The sequence below is a fragment of the Lontra canadensis genome, unplaced genomic scaffold, assembly GCF_010015895.1.
Source record: "Lontra canadensis isolate GAN:19392208 unplaced genomic scaffold, GSC_riverotter_1.0 scaffold86, whole genome shotgun sequence".
Lineage (NCBI taxonomy): Eukaryota > Metazoa > Chordata > Mammalia > Carnivora > Mustelidae > Lontra > Lontra canadensis.
The window spans coordinates 6,738,940-6,759,557 of NW_022631080.1; the positions used below are offsets into that span (position 1 = coordinate 6,738,940).

General features: G+C 42.3%; 1 protein-coding gene across 1 annotated transcript in view; it reads left to right on the forward strand.

The window, feature by feature from the left end:
* Window positions 1–225: 225 nt before the first annotated feature.
* XK (X-linked Kx blood group) overlaps window positions 226–20,618 on the forward strand; it is a 41,746-nt gene continuing 21,353 nt past the window's right edge. Inside the window, exons 1-2 of the mRNA XM_032883140.1 lie at window positions 226–1,205; window positions 8,832–9,094. Coding sequence (XP_032739031.1) covers window positions 961–1,205; window positions 8,832–9,094 — 508 coding nt within the window. The 5' untranslated portion in view covers window positions 226–960. The remainder of the gene's footprint in view (window positions 1,206–8,831; window positions 9,095–20,618) is intronic.

Sequence of the window (20,618 nt, forward strand, 5' to 3'; positions counted from 1 at the left end):
TTTAGGGAGATTTAGTGACTTGCTCAAACTCTGAGGGACAGGGGGGTGGGCTGAGCCCATCCTGATGTTCACAAGGTTGTCACAAGCTCAGTGAGTGAAAAGGAGTTAGTCCTGGGGCTGGCACACACTAGCAAGCAGAGGTATGCCTTGGGCTAGAAAACCGTTTCCTTATTAGGTCCTGGACTTCCCTCTATGAGTTAGTCACAGTTACAGAGGAATAGATTGTGTAGGCAGTTTTTCTGGGAGAGCAGGCGTTGGTTCCTAAGGATTGTCCCTGACGCTCTTCAACCACAGCAAACAGCGTTTTAGACCACTGTATCTGGAAGACTGAAGGGCATGCTTATGGGACCCACTGAAACGGTAAATCCTGGCTACAGGACTTTACACTTGTACTTTGAAAAGCATCTGTGTGGTCTGGGTATTTTTAAATGACCGGAAACGCTGGTTCTTTGAGGAATTAGGCGTTCCCTAGGCCCACAAAATAGAGACTGGGATGAAAAGGCGTCCAGACCCGGATTCTGGGCCCCACTGGTCGCAGTTTTTCAAAAGGATGTGAACGGGAGCGCGGCCCAAGGGCTCTAGGACCCAGAGGCTGAGCGCGGGGCCAGAAGGGCCCGCCGCAGCCGTTGGGGTTGCCGCGCGAGCAGAGCAGTCGCAGGACGCAGGTTCGCGGCCCGCCTGAGGACTGTCGCCGCAGAGACGCAGCGGGCAGTGTGGCGCGCGGGCGGCGCACGGTGCGCGTGGGCGTGTCTCGGCGGGGCCGCGCTCCCCGCCCCACCCCAGCCCGGCCGGTCGCCCCAGGCCCCGCTCCAGCGCCCCGGCCTCTAGGCCGGCCCGGTGCCCTCGGCGGGCAGCGCAGGGCGCGGGAGCAGTCGGGGCCGGGCATGCCGGGAGCCCCCCCACGGGCTGCCGCCGCCGCTACCCCGTCTGCCGCCGGGTGCGCGCCGCTGACGCGCGGAGATGAAATTCCCGGGCTCCGTGCTGGCGTCCGTGTTCCTGTTCGTGGCGGAGACGACGGCGGCGCTGTACCTGAGCAGCACCTACCGCAAGGGCGGGGACGGCATGTGGCAGGCGCTGACGCTGCTTTTCTCGCTGCTGCCCTGCGCGCTCGTGCAGCTCACGCTCCTCTTCGTGCACCGCGACTTCAGCCGCGACCGGCCGCTCGTGCTGCTGCTGCACCTGCTGCAACTCGGGCCGCTCTTCAGGTGCGTGCGGGCCCCCGGGTCCCCTCCCCGCTGCCCTGGCCGAGAGGGGCGGCCTTCCGGGAGGGGCGGGTGGCTGGACTGGGTGCCGGGCCCAGGCCGGCCCAGCCCTGCTCCTCGGGCCCCACCGTTCCAATCACGCGAATGCGACAGAATCCGGGGAGAGTGGGAATAAAGCTGGGGCGGACCGCCTTCTTCTGAGGTTCTCGCGTATGAAATTGCCAATATTCAACTGAACTTGACCAACAGAAACGGTAGTTGCATATAGTTCGACCTCGTAAAATACAAGACTTCTCTGGGGTCGGGTGGGCTCTGGCAGGATTGGCTTGTGTCGTGACAAACCCTTGAGAAGTGTGTGGGCTGAATCGCCTTTAGAGCAAAAGCGTGTGCAGATTCTTTAATTTATCAAACACGTGGAGTTCCCTGTGTGCCAGGCACTGTTCTGAGCGCTCTACAAATACTAATTGATTTAATTCTTACGCAGAGCTCTAGAAATCCACGCATCATTCTCTTGGTGTGGAAACAGGGTTGTGGAAATGCCTTCCAGCCCAGCCTAACTTAACAAACACAGTCGTTGAAGCTGGAACACAGTGTGCCTTGAAGACACAAACTTGCCCGCGTTAAGAAAAAAACCATTAGTGGCATTTCTGGAAATTAATTTCTATTAACACAAAGCAAGTAGAATGCATGGTAGTGAAGTAGACTGGCTTAAGGACCATGAAGAGAGTTTAAAATGTGTTGTGTTGACACCTTTCAACCCTGCAAGGAAAAGCAAAACAAAGGATTCTTATCTGTATTAGAAAGCAAATTATAATACAGAATTTATTTTTTTAAGATTTTATTTATTTATTTGACAGAGATCACAAGTAGGCAGAGAGGCAGGCAGAGAGAGGGGGAAGCAGCTCCCTGCTAAGCAGAGAGCCCGATGCGGGGCTCGATCCCAGGACTCTGAGATCCTGACCTGAGGCAAAGGCAGAGGCTTTAACCCACTGAGCCACTCAGGCGCCCCTGTAATACAGAATTTGGACACAGGCGAGAGATGAATTGGAAGAGAGAGAAAGGCTAGAGCTCATCTGCGGGAAGATTCAGGTAGCCAGGAATCTTTCCCTACCAGTCATCTAGTCACGAATCCTTCCCTACCAGGCAGTATCTCCCCTGCCCCAACACACACAGAGGCAAAAAGAAGTCCAGTAGCAAGGTAGATTTGAGAGAGGCCTATTATAAAACTTTGCACTTCACATTAAGTACAGCTGTCCCCGGCTGACGCTCAGAATACCGCCCTGCAGCTCACACACAGTCAGGACAAACTGGGTGAGCAAGTCTCCCACCCTCCAGAAGCCACAGAAACCTAGAAAGGAACGGAAACAGGTACCCTAGCGGAACTAAAGCATTGCTGCTGACATCTGAGAGTAAGGGAAGAGTTAGGAGGGAAAAAAAGGACAGAGCTAGAGAGAAAGAAAGAGAGAGGAATTTTCAAAGTCGAGCAACTCGGAGCTATTTAGTGAGGAGTCAGTCCTCTCTGGCCAGGTAGGCGACAGCATCCTGATTATAATTCCCCCCGCTCAGTAAAATCAACGGGATCTGACTTTGGGCAAGGCACTCATCCTTTATTAACCTCATCTGTGAAAAGAAAACTCATTGCTCACGATGTTTAAATGAAGTGACAGATCAAGGGAAACTGGTAATTCTCAGCTTGTGCTACATGGTTTGGTAGGTGCTAAGATCCCTCAGGATGCTGAATCCTCACCATGAAGTAGATGTCACTGTTTCCATTTTATAGATGAGGAATAGGACGCCTCAGACCATGTTCGCAAAGCTTCTTAGAAATTGAGTTCGGTTAAAAAAAAAAAAGAAAAGAAATTGGGTTTGGTTAATTATGTTCCCCACACTATGAAAGAAAGCAAAAGAGTGTGGAGTACATTTTACCAATAGTCCCATCCTAAATTAAAACAGTTTGGTCATCTTGGCAAAATCTAAACAAATGACCTAAATAGCTATCCAGGTGAGTGATCTCTATCATTACTGCCATTTAAAATCTTTCTAAATTCTAATAGTGACCCAAGACAAAGCTAGTGACGTGATACGTATAAAAATAGGATAGCACATATGAACCTGAGCTCAAGGAAATATACCAAGTTGTAGAGAGTGGTAATTTCTGGATGACGGAGTTATGGGCACTTTTAATTATCTCCTAGAAAATACAGAAAAGTATATCATTTTCCCCTTGTTATATACTACTCTACATTTTTCCGTTTTTATAGTAAAAATATTTTAACTTTATTTTTAAAAAGGTGGGTACTTTGAAGAGAACTCTCAAGCTATATAAAAAGTTTCAATACCATAAAAAGACCTATTTCCAGAAAATTCTGAGTGGGTCATTGTCTTCTTGGGGGAAAATCAAGATAAGACAGAAAAAATAAAGCACCGAACCACCCCTTTCTGTCAATAAGGACTCTCTCATTCTAATGGAGCTGATTTATTTCAAGGAGATATTGGGCCCATCATCTTAGAGCTGAGGTACACAAAACATGGGTGAAACCTCTTAGCTTCCAGATTAAGAGAAAAGTGATTTGCTGTTGCATATTCTCAAGACTTAATGTCTTTTTTAAAAAATTTATTTGAGGGGCTCCTGGGTGGCTCAGTGGGTTAAGCCTCTGCTTTCGGCTCAAGTCATGATCTCAGGGTCCTGGGATCGAGCCCCACATCAGGCTCTCTGCTCAGCAGGGGTCTGCTTCCTCTCTCTCTGCCTGCCTCTCTGCCTACTTGTGATCTCTGTCTGTCAAATAAATAAATAAAATCTTTAAAAAAAATTTATTTGACAGAGAGAGAGATCACAAGTAGGCGGGGGGTGGGGGAGCGGGAGGTAGGCTCCCTGCCAAGCAGAGAGCCCAGCCCGATGTGGGGCTCCATCCCAGGACCCTGTGATCATGACCAGAGCCAAAGGCAGAGGCTTTAACCCACTGAGCCACCCAGGCACCCCAGGACTTAATATCTTATTCGAAGTTTTTCCTGCTGACAGTTTGATTCTATTTTAACTCCCAAGGCATCAGCTTTACTTGAAGATCAAAATTATTTCCCTCAAAGGAGAGTTATGGTCTGTTTCTTTCCCCTCTTTACTGATTTGACTTACTAATAGTTTGAAATTGTCTTTGGAAAATTTATTTTTGGTTGGGTACTAAGTAGCCAAACTCATGTTTTTGAATTCACTCAGTTAAACTGTACTGCATTACACTGTAATAATTATGGGCTAAATACTAAGAACTAGGCCCCACTCCTTCTTTCCCTTAGGAAAGCACTGGGAAAGCATCATATTTCATTTATCAGTCTTATATTTAAAAGTGTAGTTGCAGTTTTTGTGGTTTTTTCCTTATTAAGGCTAGATTTGAATGATGTGATCATTGAATAGTATCTTGAATTTTTTTTTTATTTTAAGGATGATCTTACTGCGAATGATAATGGATATTCTGGAAAACCAGAGGGGGAAAAACACCTAACAACAGTAAAATCTGTTTCTCATCCTTTTATAATTATGTTAATTTTCAAATAAATTGGGAGAAGAAATAAATATAAATGAGTTTCAAGTTCAAGGAATTTTCCTCTCTTTTTATTTATTGGTATAGTGAGGAAAGTCTGGGTTTGTAAAGATGAAAGCTAAGAAATCCTAGTAATTTTTTACAGAACATTGCAACATGATTCATCATAGTATTTCTTTGTATAATAGGCTTTCAAAAGATTTTAAAATAATAATAATAGCCTATATTCGAAGAGCTTTTTTTTGTTGTTTGTGAAGTGCTTCTACGTACAGTATTTAATTCCATCCACTCTAAAACCCTGAGACCTGTCATTTTCTTTTTTGTTACATTTGAGAAATTGAGACTCTTGGAGATTATGCAAGTGGCTTTTAAAAGGTCAGGTGGTGCTTTCTATGTAACTAGTTTGATTCTTGTGTAGCCTCACTGAGCATGTGGGTCACATGAAGACAACATGGTGTGTTGGAAGTCATAGAATTGCTTTTGGAAACGTGTTTTTATTAACTGCTTTAAAGAGTCTCTGGTACCACAGATTATTTGTGGAGACACCAACAAGCATGGTTTCAGCTAAGGGATAATTTCCTTCCCCTATGATGCTTGAAAATGGGGTGAAGTGAAAAAAAGTGGATCAGCCTGCTGATTATCTATGTTATGGGTTGGCAGACTATGCCTCACAGACCAAATCCCCACTACCTGTTTTTGTGAATAAAGTTTTATTGGAACACAGCCATGCTCATTCATTTAATGTATTGCATATGTCTGCCTTTGCACTGCAGTGGTAGAGTTGAGTAGTTGGGATACAGACTGTGACCTGCAAAGCCTAAAGTATTTACTCTTTGTAAATTCTTTATAGAAAATGGTTGCCACCCCTCAGTCTACATGATACTGAAAAACAGCCTTGAAAGATTTTGATGAAAATATTTAACTTACAGCTATATTTAGACAATCTCTCAAAAAAAAAAGAAAAGAAAAAAAGAAAGGAAAAACCCTGCATTTGGAGTAATTGGTTGAGTCTTGCAGAATTCCAAGAAGAATGGTAGTTTGTTTCTTTTTTTAAAAAAAGATTTTATTTATTTGACAGAGAGAGATCACAAGTGGGCAGAGAGGCAAGCAGAGAGAGAGAGAGGAGGAAGCAGGCTCCCTGTGGAGCAGAGAGCCCGATGTGGGACTCAATCCCAGGACCCTGAGATCATGACCTGAGCTGAAGGCAGAGGCTTAACCCACTGAGCCACCCAGGTGCCCCGAATGGTAGTTTGTTTCTTATCTGTTTTCTTTATCAGTAGTGGCAAGTAGGGGAAGTCTTAGGACCATACACACATTTATTAAACACCTACTATATGTAAAACTCTGTGCTGAGATAAATTTATTAATTGGGAAAAACAGTGGATTGAGAGGGTGGCCACTTGGGCTTCAGGGCCACCTTTGTCATTAGCCATTCTGGAGCCTTCTATAATCCCTATTGGTAGACGTTGAAGTTTCAGTTTGTCAACAGTTCAGTACATGCTTCCTGTTTCATACAGCACCCTCCTCAGCATCAAGAGACTGGCTTTCTCCTCTGAACCTTTGTTTTCATCCATTCACCTCTTAGCCTGTGCTGGTGTTTGGTAGTTTGTTTAGTCTTTAAAAATTCTAAGTTTGATTTTATTACTCAGGTAAAACATATTTGTTGTTGAAAGGACAGAAGAGCAGAAAACACACAATTAAAAATTTTTAAAAACCTAATTTGACTGCCTAAAAAGAATTTTTACCCTTTTGTTGTATATCCTTACTTATATTTTTATAGCAGTAAGCTGGTAAACTATCTCTTGGGAGAAAAAGCCCTGAATTGTGGAGTTTCCTGGTTTCTGTGATATAAATATTCCCATCATGGCCTATTTCAAGCTACCAGTTGTTTAACAACTGGCTCAGGATTCCTAACTATTTAACAGTCTCTTGAGTCAGTATGAGTCAAATTAAGCACTCCAGTGTTTATATGTATGTGTGATTTATATGTTTTTATATATGTGACTTTAATAAAAAATTGAATTTTCTATATGTATTCTATTATAATTTATTCCTTTCACTTACCAAATATAGTAAACATTTTTATATATTAGTAGATGTATGTCTGTACCATCAATTTTAAGGATTGAGTAATACTTCATTGACTATATATATTATGATTTATTTAATTATTGTTTTATTTTGGAGCCCTTAGATTATTCTCAGAATTTTGCTATTGCAAATAATGCTATGATTCAAATCTTTGCAGTAGGCTTTCTGAGTTAATATATGAGAAATATTTTGTAAACTGAAAGTGCTATATAAATATTAATTGTGTTCATTAGTATCCTCATTGTGTATATGGACCCTTTTCCATTTAGATTATGAGCACCTCTGTGAACGAGGCAGGTGTACCCCAGCTGTCTTTGCATTTCCCACAGCACTGGCAAAGTCCATCTGCATTCACCACATATTTGAGAATTAAGACGATGGTCAATTTATTCTGTCTTGTACTCCTTGTTGCATGAAGTTGCTAGGCCTCAAGTAGTTCTTGTAGATCTGAGGGTTTTCTCAGAGAAAAGTCAGTTGCATTAGCTGAACTTGAACTCATAACCTGTACTTCATTATTTTCAGTTGAACAGATTGGCCCAGGCTGTTTTACCTGTTTTTATGTATTATATCAAAGTGTCTTTGACCCCATTGAACAAAATGTACCAGACAAACCTGTCTTCCTCACCTTATCTCTCTCTCTCTTACATACACACGTATACTGCTATGTACCTTCTCCCTCCCAGGAAGAAACGAACAAAGACAGCAGTCACAAAATATGTCCACTTTGTATTCATCAGAAAGACTCTTGCATTTCCTTTCTTACATCAAGTTTTATTATTTAAAATTATAAATGTATTCTTGTTGCCATAGTGGCCTCAGGTAAGAGTACAAAGTTAATAACTTTCAATAAAATAGATGAAGCCATAAAACCTTCTGGCAGCATTATAAGGTTATTATAAAAATGCACGTTGGGAGAAAAAACATCCTTTAACAATTTTTAAACCTAAGGCCATGAGCATTTTTCTTATTTCTAAGAAAAACCCATTTTCTCCCAACATTTTATTATGAAGCTTTTCAAACATACAGAAGACAACTTGAAAGAATTTTACAGTGCTCACCACTTAGGTTCTATAGTTAACATTTTGTTTCATACGAGTTTCCGTCCCTCGACTGACCCCTCAATCCGTGTGTGTATGTGTGTGTGCGTGCGCGCGTGTGCGCGCGATTCAAACTAAATCACGCACATCAGCACTCTTCTTCCCTTTAGTATCCCTATCATTACCTAGAGAGGAAAATCTAACTTTAAAAGCCGGGTACTCTGTTATTCTAGAAAGGTGACTGGTTAAGTCTCCATCCCTGGGGCAAGTTTATTCATAAGTAAGACATAGCTGACAGACCTCCAGACAGGACTGACTTTAGTCATGTCCTGTAAGGGTTTATGAGAGCAGAGAGCTAGGTAGTATATTGTGGTCTTATAGGCGAGTGCTAGATGGCAAGCCGCTCTGTGCTAGGGGCTCTCCCAACCATAGCTGCTGCTTTAGCTGAGGTGATATGGGGCATCTACTGGATGTGGAAATATATATATATATATATATATATGCCTACATGTATCAGTACACACACAAACATATACACCCCTTTACTGTATTATTGCCATAACAGTGTGGCCAAGTAGGTATTATCTCTGCTTTATAACTGAGGGAAAGGGTTCAAGGGTTAAATGACTTGCCCAGGGCTGCACAGCTAGTAAGTGTCTTGAAGGGAAACTGAACATTCTTCTCTAACTCTGCAGTGTGAACCGATTCCCATTCCCTACTCTGTTTCCTGGCCTCGGTGGCCTTTGGTGTCATCTCTCAATTAGGTTCACAGTCATTTCCAGCCGACCTGCTGGAGGGCCACAAGAGGATTCACTTCATGCTCAGAACACCTCGGAGTGGATGATTTGAAAGAAGCGGCTGTAGTCCAGAGTGGCCAAGTCAAAGCTTTGAGAATCAGGCTCATAAGTGTAAGCAGAGACAGAATCCCATCTGTCTCTGATTACCCTGACTTGCTGATTTGTTTGCAGGTGTTTTGAAGTCTTCTGCATCTATTGTCAATCAGGCCACATCGAAGAGCCTTATGTCAGCATCACCAAGAAGCGACAGATGCCAAAGAATGGCTTCTCAGAAGAAGTCGAGAAGGAGGTGGGCCAGGCGGAAGGCAAGCTCTTCACACACCGGTCTGCGTTCAGCCGCGCGTCCGTGATCCAGGCCTTCCTGGGCTCAGCCCCACAGCTGACCCTGCAACTGTACATAAGCGCCCTGCAGCAGGACGTCACTGTTGGAAGATGTATGTATATTTTTCATTTCTGCCTCCATTCTGGGGTCAAAGCAGGGAGTCGAACATCAGGTTTCTTTTGTTTCATGTGAAATTCATTCATATGGGCCTTCCGTTCGGAGTCTGCATTCCAGTTACTAAACTGAAAGCTTAGTTAAAGTAACAACAGTGTTTATTTTGCTTTATGAATCTGCAGTTTGTGCAGGCGGCTCAGAAGGGTTCACCTGAGCTTTGCTGTACATCAACTGGGGTGGCTCGAAGATGGGCTAGAATCCATGGAAGGCTCCTTCCCTCACATTGCTTACGGCCGATGCTAGCTGTTGCTGAGTGCCTCTGATCCTCTCTATTTCCTCTCTCTACGTGGGCTAGTTGGGGCTTCCTCCCAGCGTGGTGGCTGCTCTCAAGGGTAGTGTCCTGGGAGCGAAAAAGGACAGGTGGAAGAATATCACCTTTTGTGAACCAGCCTCAGAAGTCCCGTGACATTATTTCTGCTCTGTTTTTTTTGTTGAAACAGTCAAAAATCCCATGAAGGTTCAAAGGAAAGGGAGGGGAGGAAAGCTCTGACTCTTGACGGGGAATGGCAGAGTCCTAGAAATTCATTGCCATGACCATTTTAGAAAAAACAGTTTGCCATTGGCTGAAAATACACCTGTCAGAAGCTGGGTCTCTTTGGATTTTGTCTCCGTCATTCAGTGGTAGTTCTAAACCAGCTGAGAGCCTTGGTTGTAATGGGTTCTTTGTCATGAATGATGGAATCAAGAGTACTCTCCTGTCTTCTTGAAGTTCTAATAGCTCAGCTTTTAAATGAACACAGTTGTTTAACTGGTAGACTGTTCTTACATCATCAAGTTGAGGGCAGGTTTTGCTTAAGCCAGATTTAAAAAAACAAAAACAAAAACAACAAAAAAAACCCCTCTACATGCCTAAGACACAAGTGAAAAACCTTTATATGAGGCGAGGAAATAACTCCTCCCAAATGTTATATAGGTAAAGGAAAACCACATATTCTGGTAAGTTTTACTATATAGGTAAGCAAAAATGAGTTAAAAGCCTTCAGCTGAAAGAATACATATTTAAGATAACACTGAAAATGGAATTAAAAAAATAAATCACTCTTAATGAATGTTACTCCCCTCAGTATTCTCTTCTTTCTGCCTAGGCTAGATTTTACCCTCTGGGCTCACTAGTAAAATGGCTTAATTTACGGCAGGGTCACAGGGTATTTGCACGGCAGAGCTCATTCAGGTTACCTCAGAGTGACTATGATTCTTAAGATATGTCAGGATGGTAAGTTGAGGTCTTGATCCTTTGTCCACTAATGTTTATGTGAAATGCCTCCCACAGCCCCAGGCAGACCGTAGGTGCTCAATAAATGTAGCAGTATCCTTGTTTTCTATGGGCTTGTAACCGGCATGGGCACTGACCAAGGGGAGTCCTCTGCATGCCACTCTACCCTTTGCCCAGTTCTTGGTGTTTCCATGTGACAGGGACACAGCAAGAGAGCAGAAGTGGTGATAGCCCATTTGATTTTGGCCAGTTGATCCAATCTTTTCCCTCAAGTTTTTTGAAAATGAAGATCATCTTTGTTCACCTAAATGAAGAAGCAAGGTCAAAAATCCTAAAAAGAGATGAGTTTATTTGGGAATAGCGGAGAAATTATAATTTGGGACCCACAAACGAGAGGAAGCTATAGGCAAGTCCGCTGAAGGTTGCGGGTAGGCCGTCCTTCGGGGCGGGGAATGCAAAGAGGGGAGAGTTCAGTTGGAATCTGTTGGAAACAAGTAGAGACCAGCCTTAAAAATTCCCCGAGCAGACAAAACCAGTCCAGTCTTATAAACAAAGTTCAACTCCGCTCATTTTGCGAGACAGGCAACCTGGGTCGTTTCTTGTTCATGCCTCTGGGAAACCATACGCAAAGCTTTCCAAGTTGATATGAAGCAACCTCCGATTACTTCCCTATCATTAAGAAAATCACAGTATTATCAGTTTTGTTGTAAATCAGCCACTATGAGAAAGCAGTCTCTCGTCCTTAAGTTTTGTTTTCCTTAGGGCACAGGAGTGTGATTTTCCATTTCATGTCCTCTGGTTCTAGTTTAGATTGAAGTCCTTTCACATTTTGCCCTTTTGATCAAGCTCTTTCACAGAACACATTGGTGATCAGTTATGTCCTTCAGGCATATTGACATTTTTGTCAAAATATAGTTCTTTGTAGGTGGATTGTATGGTTTGTCCCATGGAGCTAAGGAGGGTTTTCCTCAGGTGTCTCTTCCCGTGGAGCAGAGGACCATCCTCAGTCATCTTTCCTCACGGAGCTGAGGAGGACCCCATCCTCAAGTGTCTTGTCCCATGGAGGAGGGAAATGATAAGGAATGTCAATGACCTCATTTGAACAATAAGAGGATTCAAAAAGGAATCATCTCAGGTATGTCCCTTTAAGGTGGATGCTTAGTTTCCATGATTATTTGAGTTTCAAGAAAAGCTTTTCAAAGGAAAAGAATCTTATTTTATACATACATTTGGGAAGAAGACATTGGCTTATTAATACAAAACAGAAGAAATTTAATTCAAATTAAAACATTAAACCGAGGACCAAAAGCCCAGTGGTAGCTAGTGATTGAAATGCACTTCCCAATCAGTTTCCCTCCTCTTCCTGGAGTAGGACACTGGTTGCCCCTGCTGGGCAGTGAGGAGGTTTAGGGCCCTGCAGTTTTAAAGAACTACTTCTACAAGGCTATGGATTTGGGTCTGCTGATATGCAAAACCTTGGACGGAAGCATTGAAAGTGGTGGACATAACTCTAGAGAGATTGCAAATTGTTTTTTTGTTTTGTTTTGTTTTGCTTTGTTTAACTTTTGCTACTTCAACCCAAAGAAGAAAGGCTCTGGTGAAAGCGTGCCCCAAACTTTTTCTGCCCACTATAGGGTTATATGTAGGTATCTAGCCATAATTATAACCTTCTCAGTTCCGACGTGTTCTTTTAAGTTGATAGGACAAAGACCCTACATTAGGTATAAAAGCAGAAGAAGAAAGGATTTTTCTTATTTTGCTATCAGGGGTAAGGCAACAATCCCTCCACATCCCTTTCAGTTGAGGGATAGTATAGAATATGTTTCTTCCACATAAAAATAAGTACCCGCTCTCTTCTAAGGATAAGGAATAATTGGGTCCTTTTGCCCACATTCTTTCCCTTGGAATGAAAGAAACGATCTCATAATCAAAAATGTAATCATTATTATACAGAGCACATTATAATCTGTTTTACTAGCATTGTGGGAATGATTATGCGAGCACTTTAAATTTTTATGGATCTGAAGTAACAAATGAGCTGATCTAGTATAAGTTAAGATTTTGGTTCAGGTCTGGGAGATCTCTAGGAAAAAAGTAAGTTTAACTAAGTTTCCATGTTTACCAGATATTGGTCAGTCCCCAGTGAAGTACCATTGAATGGGAGCACATTAGCTTCCCATTTCCAGTCTTACTGCATTTCTGTTGCCCTGCCACAGGGAATAGAATCTTCTGGATTCCAACAGGGAGTGAATTCATGTTCATCTAGGTCATATAAAATAGTATAGTTACAAATATTTATGGGGAGATACCCTAGAGTTTTGCCATTTCCATCATTTTTTTTAAAAAAAGGATTTTTGGGTAAGAGTCCAGCCCTGAGTGAGAGTATTGCATTATGAGTGTGTGTGTGTTGGCGCGGGGGAGACCCAATGGAAAACCATAATATTTTGTGCCAGTTTTCCAGGAGGGAAGATGTGTGGTTTCAAAGGTACCAAAGGAAGGTCCTACACCTTTGCCAGGTAGATTCATCATCGTGCATATTTCCTCTAGCACAAACCCAGAAATCAGTAAGTTTAGCAGAATCAGAGAGTTTTTGTAAGGCAGAGCTAAAAGGATGCATTAAAGCTAAAGTAAAGGATAGTGGAAAACTAAGGAAGAAACAATTGAAGACCTGAATGGCAAGATGAAACACAGAGTGAGAAGAGAAAACATACTTAATACAGGCCTGGTCCATACATCTTGGGTACGCTGTCTACTTCCGATGCCATCTGCTTCAGTTCCTGGAAATTTTCATTGTTAGGTCACCAGATGGTGTGCTGGTCCATTCAGATTTGGGGGCTTTTTTCCTGATGAGACACATGAATCCAGCAATCTATTCCTTGAAGTTTGGCTTCTCAGAGGTTAATCACACCTGGTAGGGGCCTTTCCAGTGAGGGTGAAGAGAGTCTGTTTGGAGATGTCTTTTCCAATAGTTGAAATGTCCAGACTGTAAGGTGTGATGTTTGATGTCTTGGTTTCCCAGGAGCTCAGTATGGAAAGATTGTTCTACCAGAGTGTGATTATTTTCTATGGACTTGATCAGGCCTTTGCAAAACGGAAGTACATCTCCCCACCCCTCCACCCCCTTATTAGTTGTGGGTCAAAAGAAGTGGGGGCTGAGCGCATTGGCCATTCTGTAATTATTTCAAAAGCCAAAAGTTTATGCATCCTGAACAGAGTAGATCTCAGGGTTAGAAGAACCAGTGGTAATGCTTTCGGCCACGGTATTTGGAAGATATCAACTGATTTAGCTATTTGAGTTTAGTAATTCCATTTGTACTTTTCCAGTCCTGAAGACTGAGGATGGTAACGCACAGCTGCTGAACTGGCCAGGAAGCATAGACTTGCCGAAGTGTTTGACCCCTATAATGGGTTCCTCAATCACTGTGAAGGTCAAAGTGGAGTCCTCAAGGGGAAATAACCTTTTCTAGTAGGAATTTAGGTACAGAAGAAGCAGTTGCCTAGCTACATGGAAAAGCTGCAGTTCAATCTGAAAACATGCAAACTGTTACGAGAATGTTCTTCTGCCCAGTAGATGGGAGCAATGGTATGAAGTCCATTTGCCAAATCTGAGTGGTCCACGGGGCAAATCAAAATATCTGGGCCAGTAGGTTTCCCTGAGTTAAATTTAGAGCATATAGAGCAAGGAAGATAAGTGCTTTTTGCGCCCTTGTTGGCGTTTCCCCACCAATATTGATTAATGAATGTTATTTTATCAGTTAATCAATGATTTAACTCACATATGGTAGTTAATATGAAAGTTTTAAATTTTCTGGCAGGACTGGTTTGTTATCGGGTCCAACCATTTCTGTCTTCATGACACCAGCAGCCTTTAGATTTCCAATTCTGTTTTTCCTTTTCAGGGGCCAGTTGTTGTATTACCCTAGCTAATTCTCTTGGGTTGTCACTAGGGGAAGCAGTTTTCTGGACCATCACAGAGGTTTGGTCTTTGGATCCCGTAAGAGTGGCATTTTCGCAGAGATATCAGCAAGGTGGCTTTCTTTGGCTTCCAGAGAGTCAGACTTAAAATGACCAGGGACTTTAATAATAGCCAGGGGTCCTGGCAGGAGTATAGCATCAAATAAATTTTGGACCTAATGGGGCGCCTGGGTGGCTCAGTGGGTTAAGCCGCTGCCTTCAGCTCAGGTCATGATCTCAGGGTCCTGGGATCGAGTCCCGCATCGGGCTCTCTGCTCAGCAGGAAGCCTGCTTGCTTCCCTCTCTCTCTCTGCCTGACTCTCCGTCTACTTGTGATCTCTGTCTGTCAAATAAATAAATAAAATCTTTAAAAAAAATAAATAAATAAATTTTGGACCTAAGTAACATTTTAAATTTTGTCTCTGTTGGACTTGCACCTGAGGGCAGGTGTTCTCAAAGAGGCGGCTCAGGTGCTGGTGGTTGCCCAGGGCCCTCTGCACGGGCTCTGGGGTGATGCACGTCTTGTGGTTGTTGCAGGCCTCCTGGCCCACCAGCTCCAGGATGTTGACTGTCAGGTATTGGAGAATGCCAGTGAGGAAGACAGGTGTGCCTGAGCTCAGGCAGTGGATTTAGTGAACTTTTTTTCAGTAGGAGGTCCATGTGGCTAATGGGGAGCTTCAGCTTGTTGCCTTATATCATCAGGGAAAGCACCAACAGGAATCCAACAATTAGAAACATAAATGGGCACCTGGGTGGCTTAGTCTGTTAAGCGGCTGCCTTCGGCTCAGGTCATGATCCCAGGGTCCTGGGATGTAGCCCTGCATCGGGCTCTCTGCTCAGTGGGGAGCCTGCTTTTCCCTCCCCCGCTGCTTGTGCTCTCTAGCTCTCTGTCAAATAAATAAATAAAATCTTTTTTTTACAAAAAGAAACATATAGTAGACAATAAGGGTGCTGACAAATCTCTAGGAACTCTGCATACAGCGTAGAATGAAACATTGACATTCATAATATTTTCCCTATTCGACTTTAATCTATGGAAGGCTGAACACCTCTTTTGATTTGACTTTTTCTTACGCAACTAATCAAACTAACATAGCAAGTTGAGCTATTTTTTTCTAATTTTTTACGAGGTAAAAGAACAAATCTTATTTACTTCTTAGGGACCTCAGTTTTGAGTACAAAGGTGTTGTTAAGTTTTATTTCATCTTTCACTTTGGATTCAGTGTTGGAAGGTAAAATTGAAAATTTCCCAGGAGATTTGAGAATTAAGTATATGGGTGATTGTAGCTTGGCTATTTATTAAATAAAGTAACAATACAATATTTAAATAAACATACAAAAATCACTAACACATTTTTAAATGCAGGTTTCTTTTATTTTAAAGGGAATAATAAAAAAAGGGAATAATCAAGAGCATGATAAAGTCATAAGAAAGTGTTACTGTGGTGAGATAGGGAATCTCTGCTATTTGGACAGATTATGTAGAAGTGAAGAGGGAGCCTCAATAATGACCCTGAAGATAGTCAGGTTCTAATCCCTAAAACTGTGAATGACATCGGTGGGCCCTTAATGTAATCACAAGTGTCCTTATAAGAGAGAGGCAGGAGGAGTTTTGATGACAGAGGAAGAAGATAATGTGAGGATTGCTGGCTTTGAAGCTGAAGGAAAGGGCCACCAGCCAAGAAATGCAAGGAATCTAGCTCTAGAGGCTAGAAAAGGCCATGAAAGGGATTCTCTCCTCTAGGGCCTCTGAAGGGAGCAGGGCCCTACTGACACCTTTATTTTATTTTATTTTATTATTAAAAAAATATTTTATTTATTTGACAGAGAGAGAGAGAGAGATCACAAGTAGGCAGAGAGGCAGGCAGAGGGGGAAGGGGAAGCAGGCCCCCCGCTGAGCAGACAGCCTATGTGGGGCTCAATCCCAGGACCCCGAGATCATGACCTGAGCCAAAGGAAGAAGCTTAACCCACTGAGCCACCCAGGTGCCACTGACACCTTGATTTTAACCCAGGGAAGCTGATTTCAGACTTCTGACCTCCAGAACTGTTAAGAGAACAGATGTGTATTGTTTTAAGCCACCAAGTTTGTGGTTATTTGTTATAGCAGCCATAGGAAATTCTATAACAAGTGATTTTACTTCAGACAGAAACATTCTCTTTTTGGTACTTAATTTTAAAAAAAGATACATAACCATTTTCATTATCTTGAGACTCGTAGTAGAGTCTCAGTCACATGTAGTCTCATTCATATTTATTACTTATAAGTTTTATTTTTTATTTTATTTATTTATTTTTATTTATTTGTTTGACAGACAGAGATCACAAGGAGGCAGAGAGAGAGGAAGGAAAGCAGGCTCCCTGCTGAGCAGAGAGCCTGATGCAGGGCTCGATCCCGGGACCCTGGGATCATGACCTGAGCTGAAGGCAGAGGCTTTAACCCATTGAGCCACCCAGGTGCCCCTACTCATAAGTTTTAAGCACTTGCATTTCACAGAGGAAACTGGCGGCGGGGGGTTGTGTAGATAATTGTGAATTTCTGTCATTTTAGCAGAGTTCGTGAATACAGTCAGCCTAGCTTTTATTCAGCTACATAGTTCCCTTATACGTTTAACAATATGGCAGAAATGAATACATTCATCTATAAACCCAAAGATTTAGCCTCTTCGTAGCATATACAAATAAGAAGCAAAAGTAGATAAACTAAAATTATGCTTAGTAATGAATGTTTTAGTATTCTTACTTAGAAATGACCTAGGTGTCCATTCTCTGTCTAATGTTTCATAATATCGGTCAAAGGTCTGCAGTTATCTAAAGATTTTGGAAACACTTTCAAGGTGACATGCTACAAAACTTCATTGCTGTGGAAATACAAGTTTGTCAGAACAATGATTCAATTTGCTTAAACATAAATTGATATTTTTGTAATCTTAAACATTCTGTAGGTAATTCTAGCCCATGTGATTATAAACCTGTGTAAGTTCACCAAAACTATACCCAAGAGGCATAAAAATGTATGCTTGTATTATATTTCACAAAAATACATATCAGAGAAATCAGTTGTTTTCATTAAACCCCAAATATTATACTAGTTGAAATTGTCAAAGATTTACATAAATTCCATATAAATTTGAATTCTTAAAATACATTTTTAAAGTCTAGCACATTTAAAATATTTGATTTCTGTATTTTAGGAAATTTTTGTTATATTCCGTTTATATAAGCAATTACTTATCTACATATACCAATGAGAACAGAGGTCCTTTAAATTAAGAAAGAGACTTTATAATCTAATATATTAATACCATCTTAAGGTAAGAAAATGTCACACATTCACACAATCAGTGGTGAAGGCATTTCTGAATTACAGATATAGAAACATATAGCTCCGGAGAAACAGCTTCAATTTTATAATTTTAACCATGGATCAAGAGTAAATACAGAAACAAAATCTTCCCAGTCCAGATTTCAAAAAGCTGTTTCCCTCCCAAAGGGCATGAAATTCTGAATTGATTTAAGCTTAAAAGTAGACTAATAAACAAAAAGACTGACAAACCAGATTCTCTGTTGCCTCTCACCCAGCAGGGGCTGGCTCTCTAAACCATGAGTCCATGTAAAGAGATCTCCAGATGGTCAGATCCTCAAACCAAATTCCCATCCATTTCTGCCAACCATGGGGAATAACTTAATGGCCATAAATGAACAAAAACAAAACAGAAATACATTAGCATAGAGGCAATTTTTTAAAAAGATTTTATTTATTTATTTGACAGACAGAGATCACAGGCAGAGAGGCAGGCAGAGAGAGGAGGAAGCAGACCCCCTGCTGAGCAGAGAGCCTGATGCAGGGCTCCATTCCAGGACCCCAGGATCATGACCTGAGCTGAAGGCAGAGGCTTTAACCCACTGAGCCACCCAGGAGCCCCTAGAGGCAATTTTTTAAAAGACAGAAAAAGGCAGAGTGAACACAGTTCTGTTGGCACTTTGGCTTCAGCTAAGAGAACCAAGAAAAGACACTCCTGGGCTTTAACTCTACATGAAGTACATTCTCCATGAACCATTTACCTGCCTATCAGGCATCTCATTGTGAGTTTCAAAGCTGTGAAAAGATATTTTTCAAAAGGTAAAATCATGTGTCACTTATATAGATATGGATACATGTTAAAAGATTTTATTACTTACGAAGGAGTGGACAGGTGTTAAAAACCACTTAAAAAGAGAACAAAGGGATGTTGATTAGGAACATTGAAATAAAGATATCCTTGGGAATAAAACTGGTTTTTTGCACTGTGGGAGGGGAGACCATTGAACCGCCACTGGACCACATGCTTTGCATGCTTATCAGTGACCCGACAGCCTGTGTCCTGGAGCTGGCAAGCAACAAGGCCCGTGACCTTTGCCTCGCAATATGTGGAGTGAGCAGTGCCAGACCTTGAGCTTTACTACTTCCTTAGGGATGGGACAATCTGTCTAATTAATGGTATGTCCCAATTCAGGAAGAATTGCTGATGCCGGTGTTCTAGAGCCTGGCGAGCGCCCTCATGGCCTTATCCACTGCCTGGTCCCCTCACAGTTGAGGGAGCCCCATGCTACTGCCATCAGCAAGTGCTATTAAAGGATTTGACTCCACGGGTATGCTTCTGCCTCTTCTCAGTTTCTGTCATTTTGAGTTGGAAGTGTCTGTCAGGCATCATCATAGTTTGAAGATTTAGTTTGCAAGCAAGAATGGATATATAGCCAGGAAAGCTAAATCTGGGGCCCACAGCAGGCTCTTGGATACTCTGAGCCACTTTCCCTTGGCCCTCTCGATTTTAGCGCAGCTGTGGGGAAGAGTTCCACATGCATTGCCATCCCACATCAACCGTGAGTCCCAGTCCACACTGTGGTATTTCTCTTTTTCTGCTTCCAGGTTTTCTCCTATGCCAGAGAACGCAGCTCAGATATAGATGAGAAGTAGGGGGAACACTGTGGGGCCACCTGCAAACTAAAGGAGATGGTAGTCAACGGATATAGCCTCGGCCTCTGTCCTTAAGAGAGATAATTTGGGGTCCAAACTGTATAGTCCTCTGTGGATCGCCAGAGACAATGAGCCCTGGTTGCCACGGTGGTAGCTGGCTTCATTTAGTCTTTATTAGCCCTGCTGCCTTCACTCCTTCACTTCGCTTCCCAGGCTTACATCCCAGATGATCCACGTGCATCCAAATGCTTGCCTCAGGCTCTGCTGCTCGAGAGTAGTCATCTGAGTTGGTAATTTGAATCAAAGCAGGCCAGGCATGTGCAGCTGTGGAAAAGGCCACTAGAGTCCTCCAGGGTACAAGTTCTATCAGAGGCTGCAGAAGAACCGAGGGGCAGGTGTGTTTGAGGTTTGTACGAGAGAATGAGTGAAGTCATACACCAAAGATTCTTAGGGGGATGGGGGGAAATAGAGGGTTCATTTGATATGAGTGCTTGATAAGAATTAAAAAAAAAAAACAAGTGAGTTGAATGCGTAGAAAGTGGTGGTTTAGCATAGGATGTTTCCGGAAGTGGTCTCAGAGATGCTTCTAATTCTTCCCTCCTGTTTCATTTCTGCTGTATCTGGGGAAAGGCTGAAGAGGCTAGGGTTCACTGGTCTAATTTTGTAATACAGTTCTTTGAACTTTGGTAACCTAACATAATTGCCTTCATTTTAATCAGGTCACTTGCCAGAGATATGCCTTGGCTGGACACGTTGTCTAGCTTCAGGAAAAAACTTCCTTAATATATCACCTATTTCCAGGGCCAGCTGTGTTTTATGAACTAATCTAAAGATGACAGTTATAATTCATACATTCTTAGAGACACGTGGAAGGAATATTGAAGGATAGCTGTGTGTGTGTGTGTGTGTGTGTGTGTGTGTGTGTGTATAGTGCTTTATATGAGTTTATACGTTTCTGCCACATCTCAGTTTTGTGCATGTGTATACACACTCATATACTCATATGCATATATGTAAACACATACACAAAATAGAAAACTTCAAAAGGAGTCTCAAAAGAAACACCAAAATGTTAGTTTTCTTGAGACAGTGAGGTTATGGGTTATTTTTTCTTCTTTCCAGTTATCTGTGTTTTTCATGCTTCCTGAATGAATGCTTATTAGTTTTGGTTGGGGATGGGGAGAGTGGTCAGGCCTGATCTACTGGTCTAGCCACGCGTCTTTGTCTTACTCCTTTGTGCAGTTTTGTACTTATGGGTTCTTGATATATAGTCAATGAATGATGAAAACTAAAGAGCAGGGCAATTGTATTAATTTCAGTTTTACAGACGAAAAGGCAG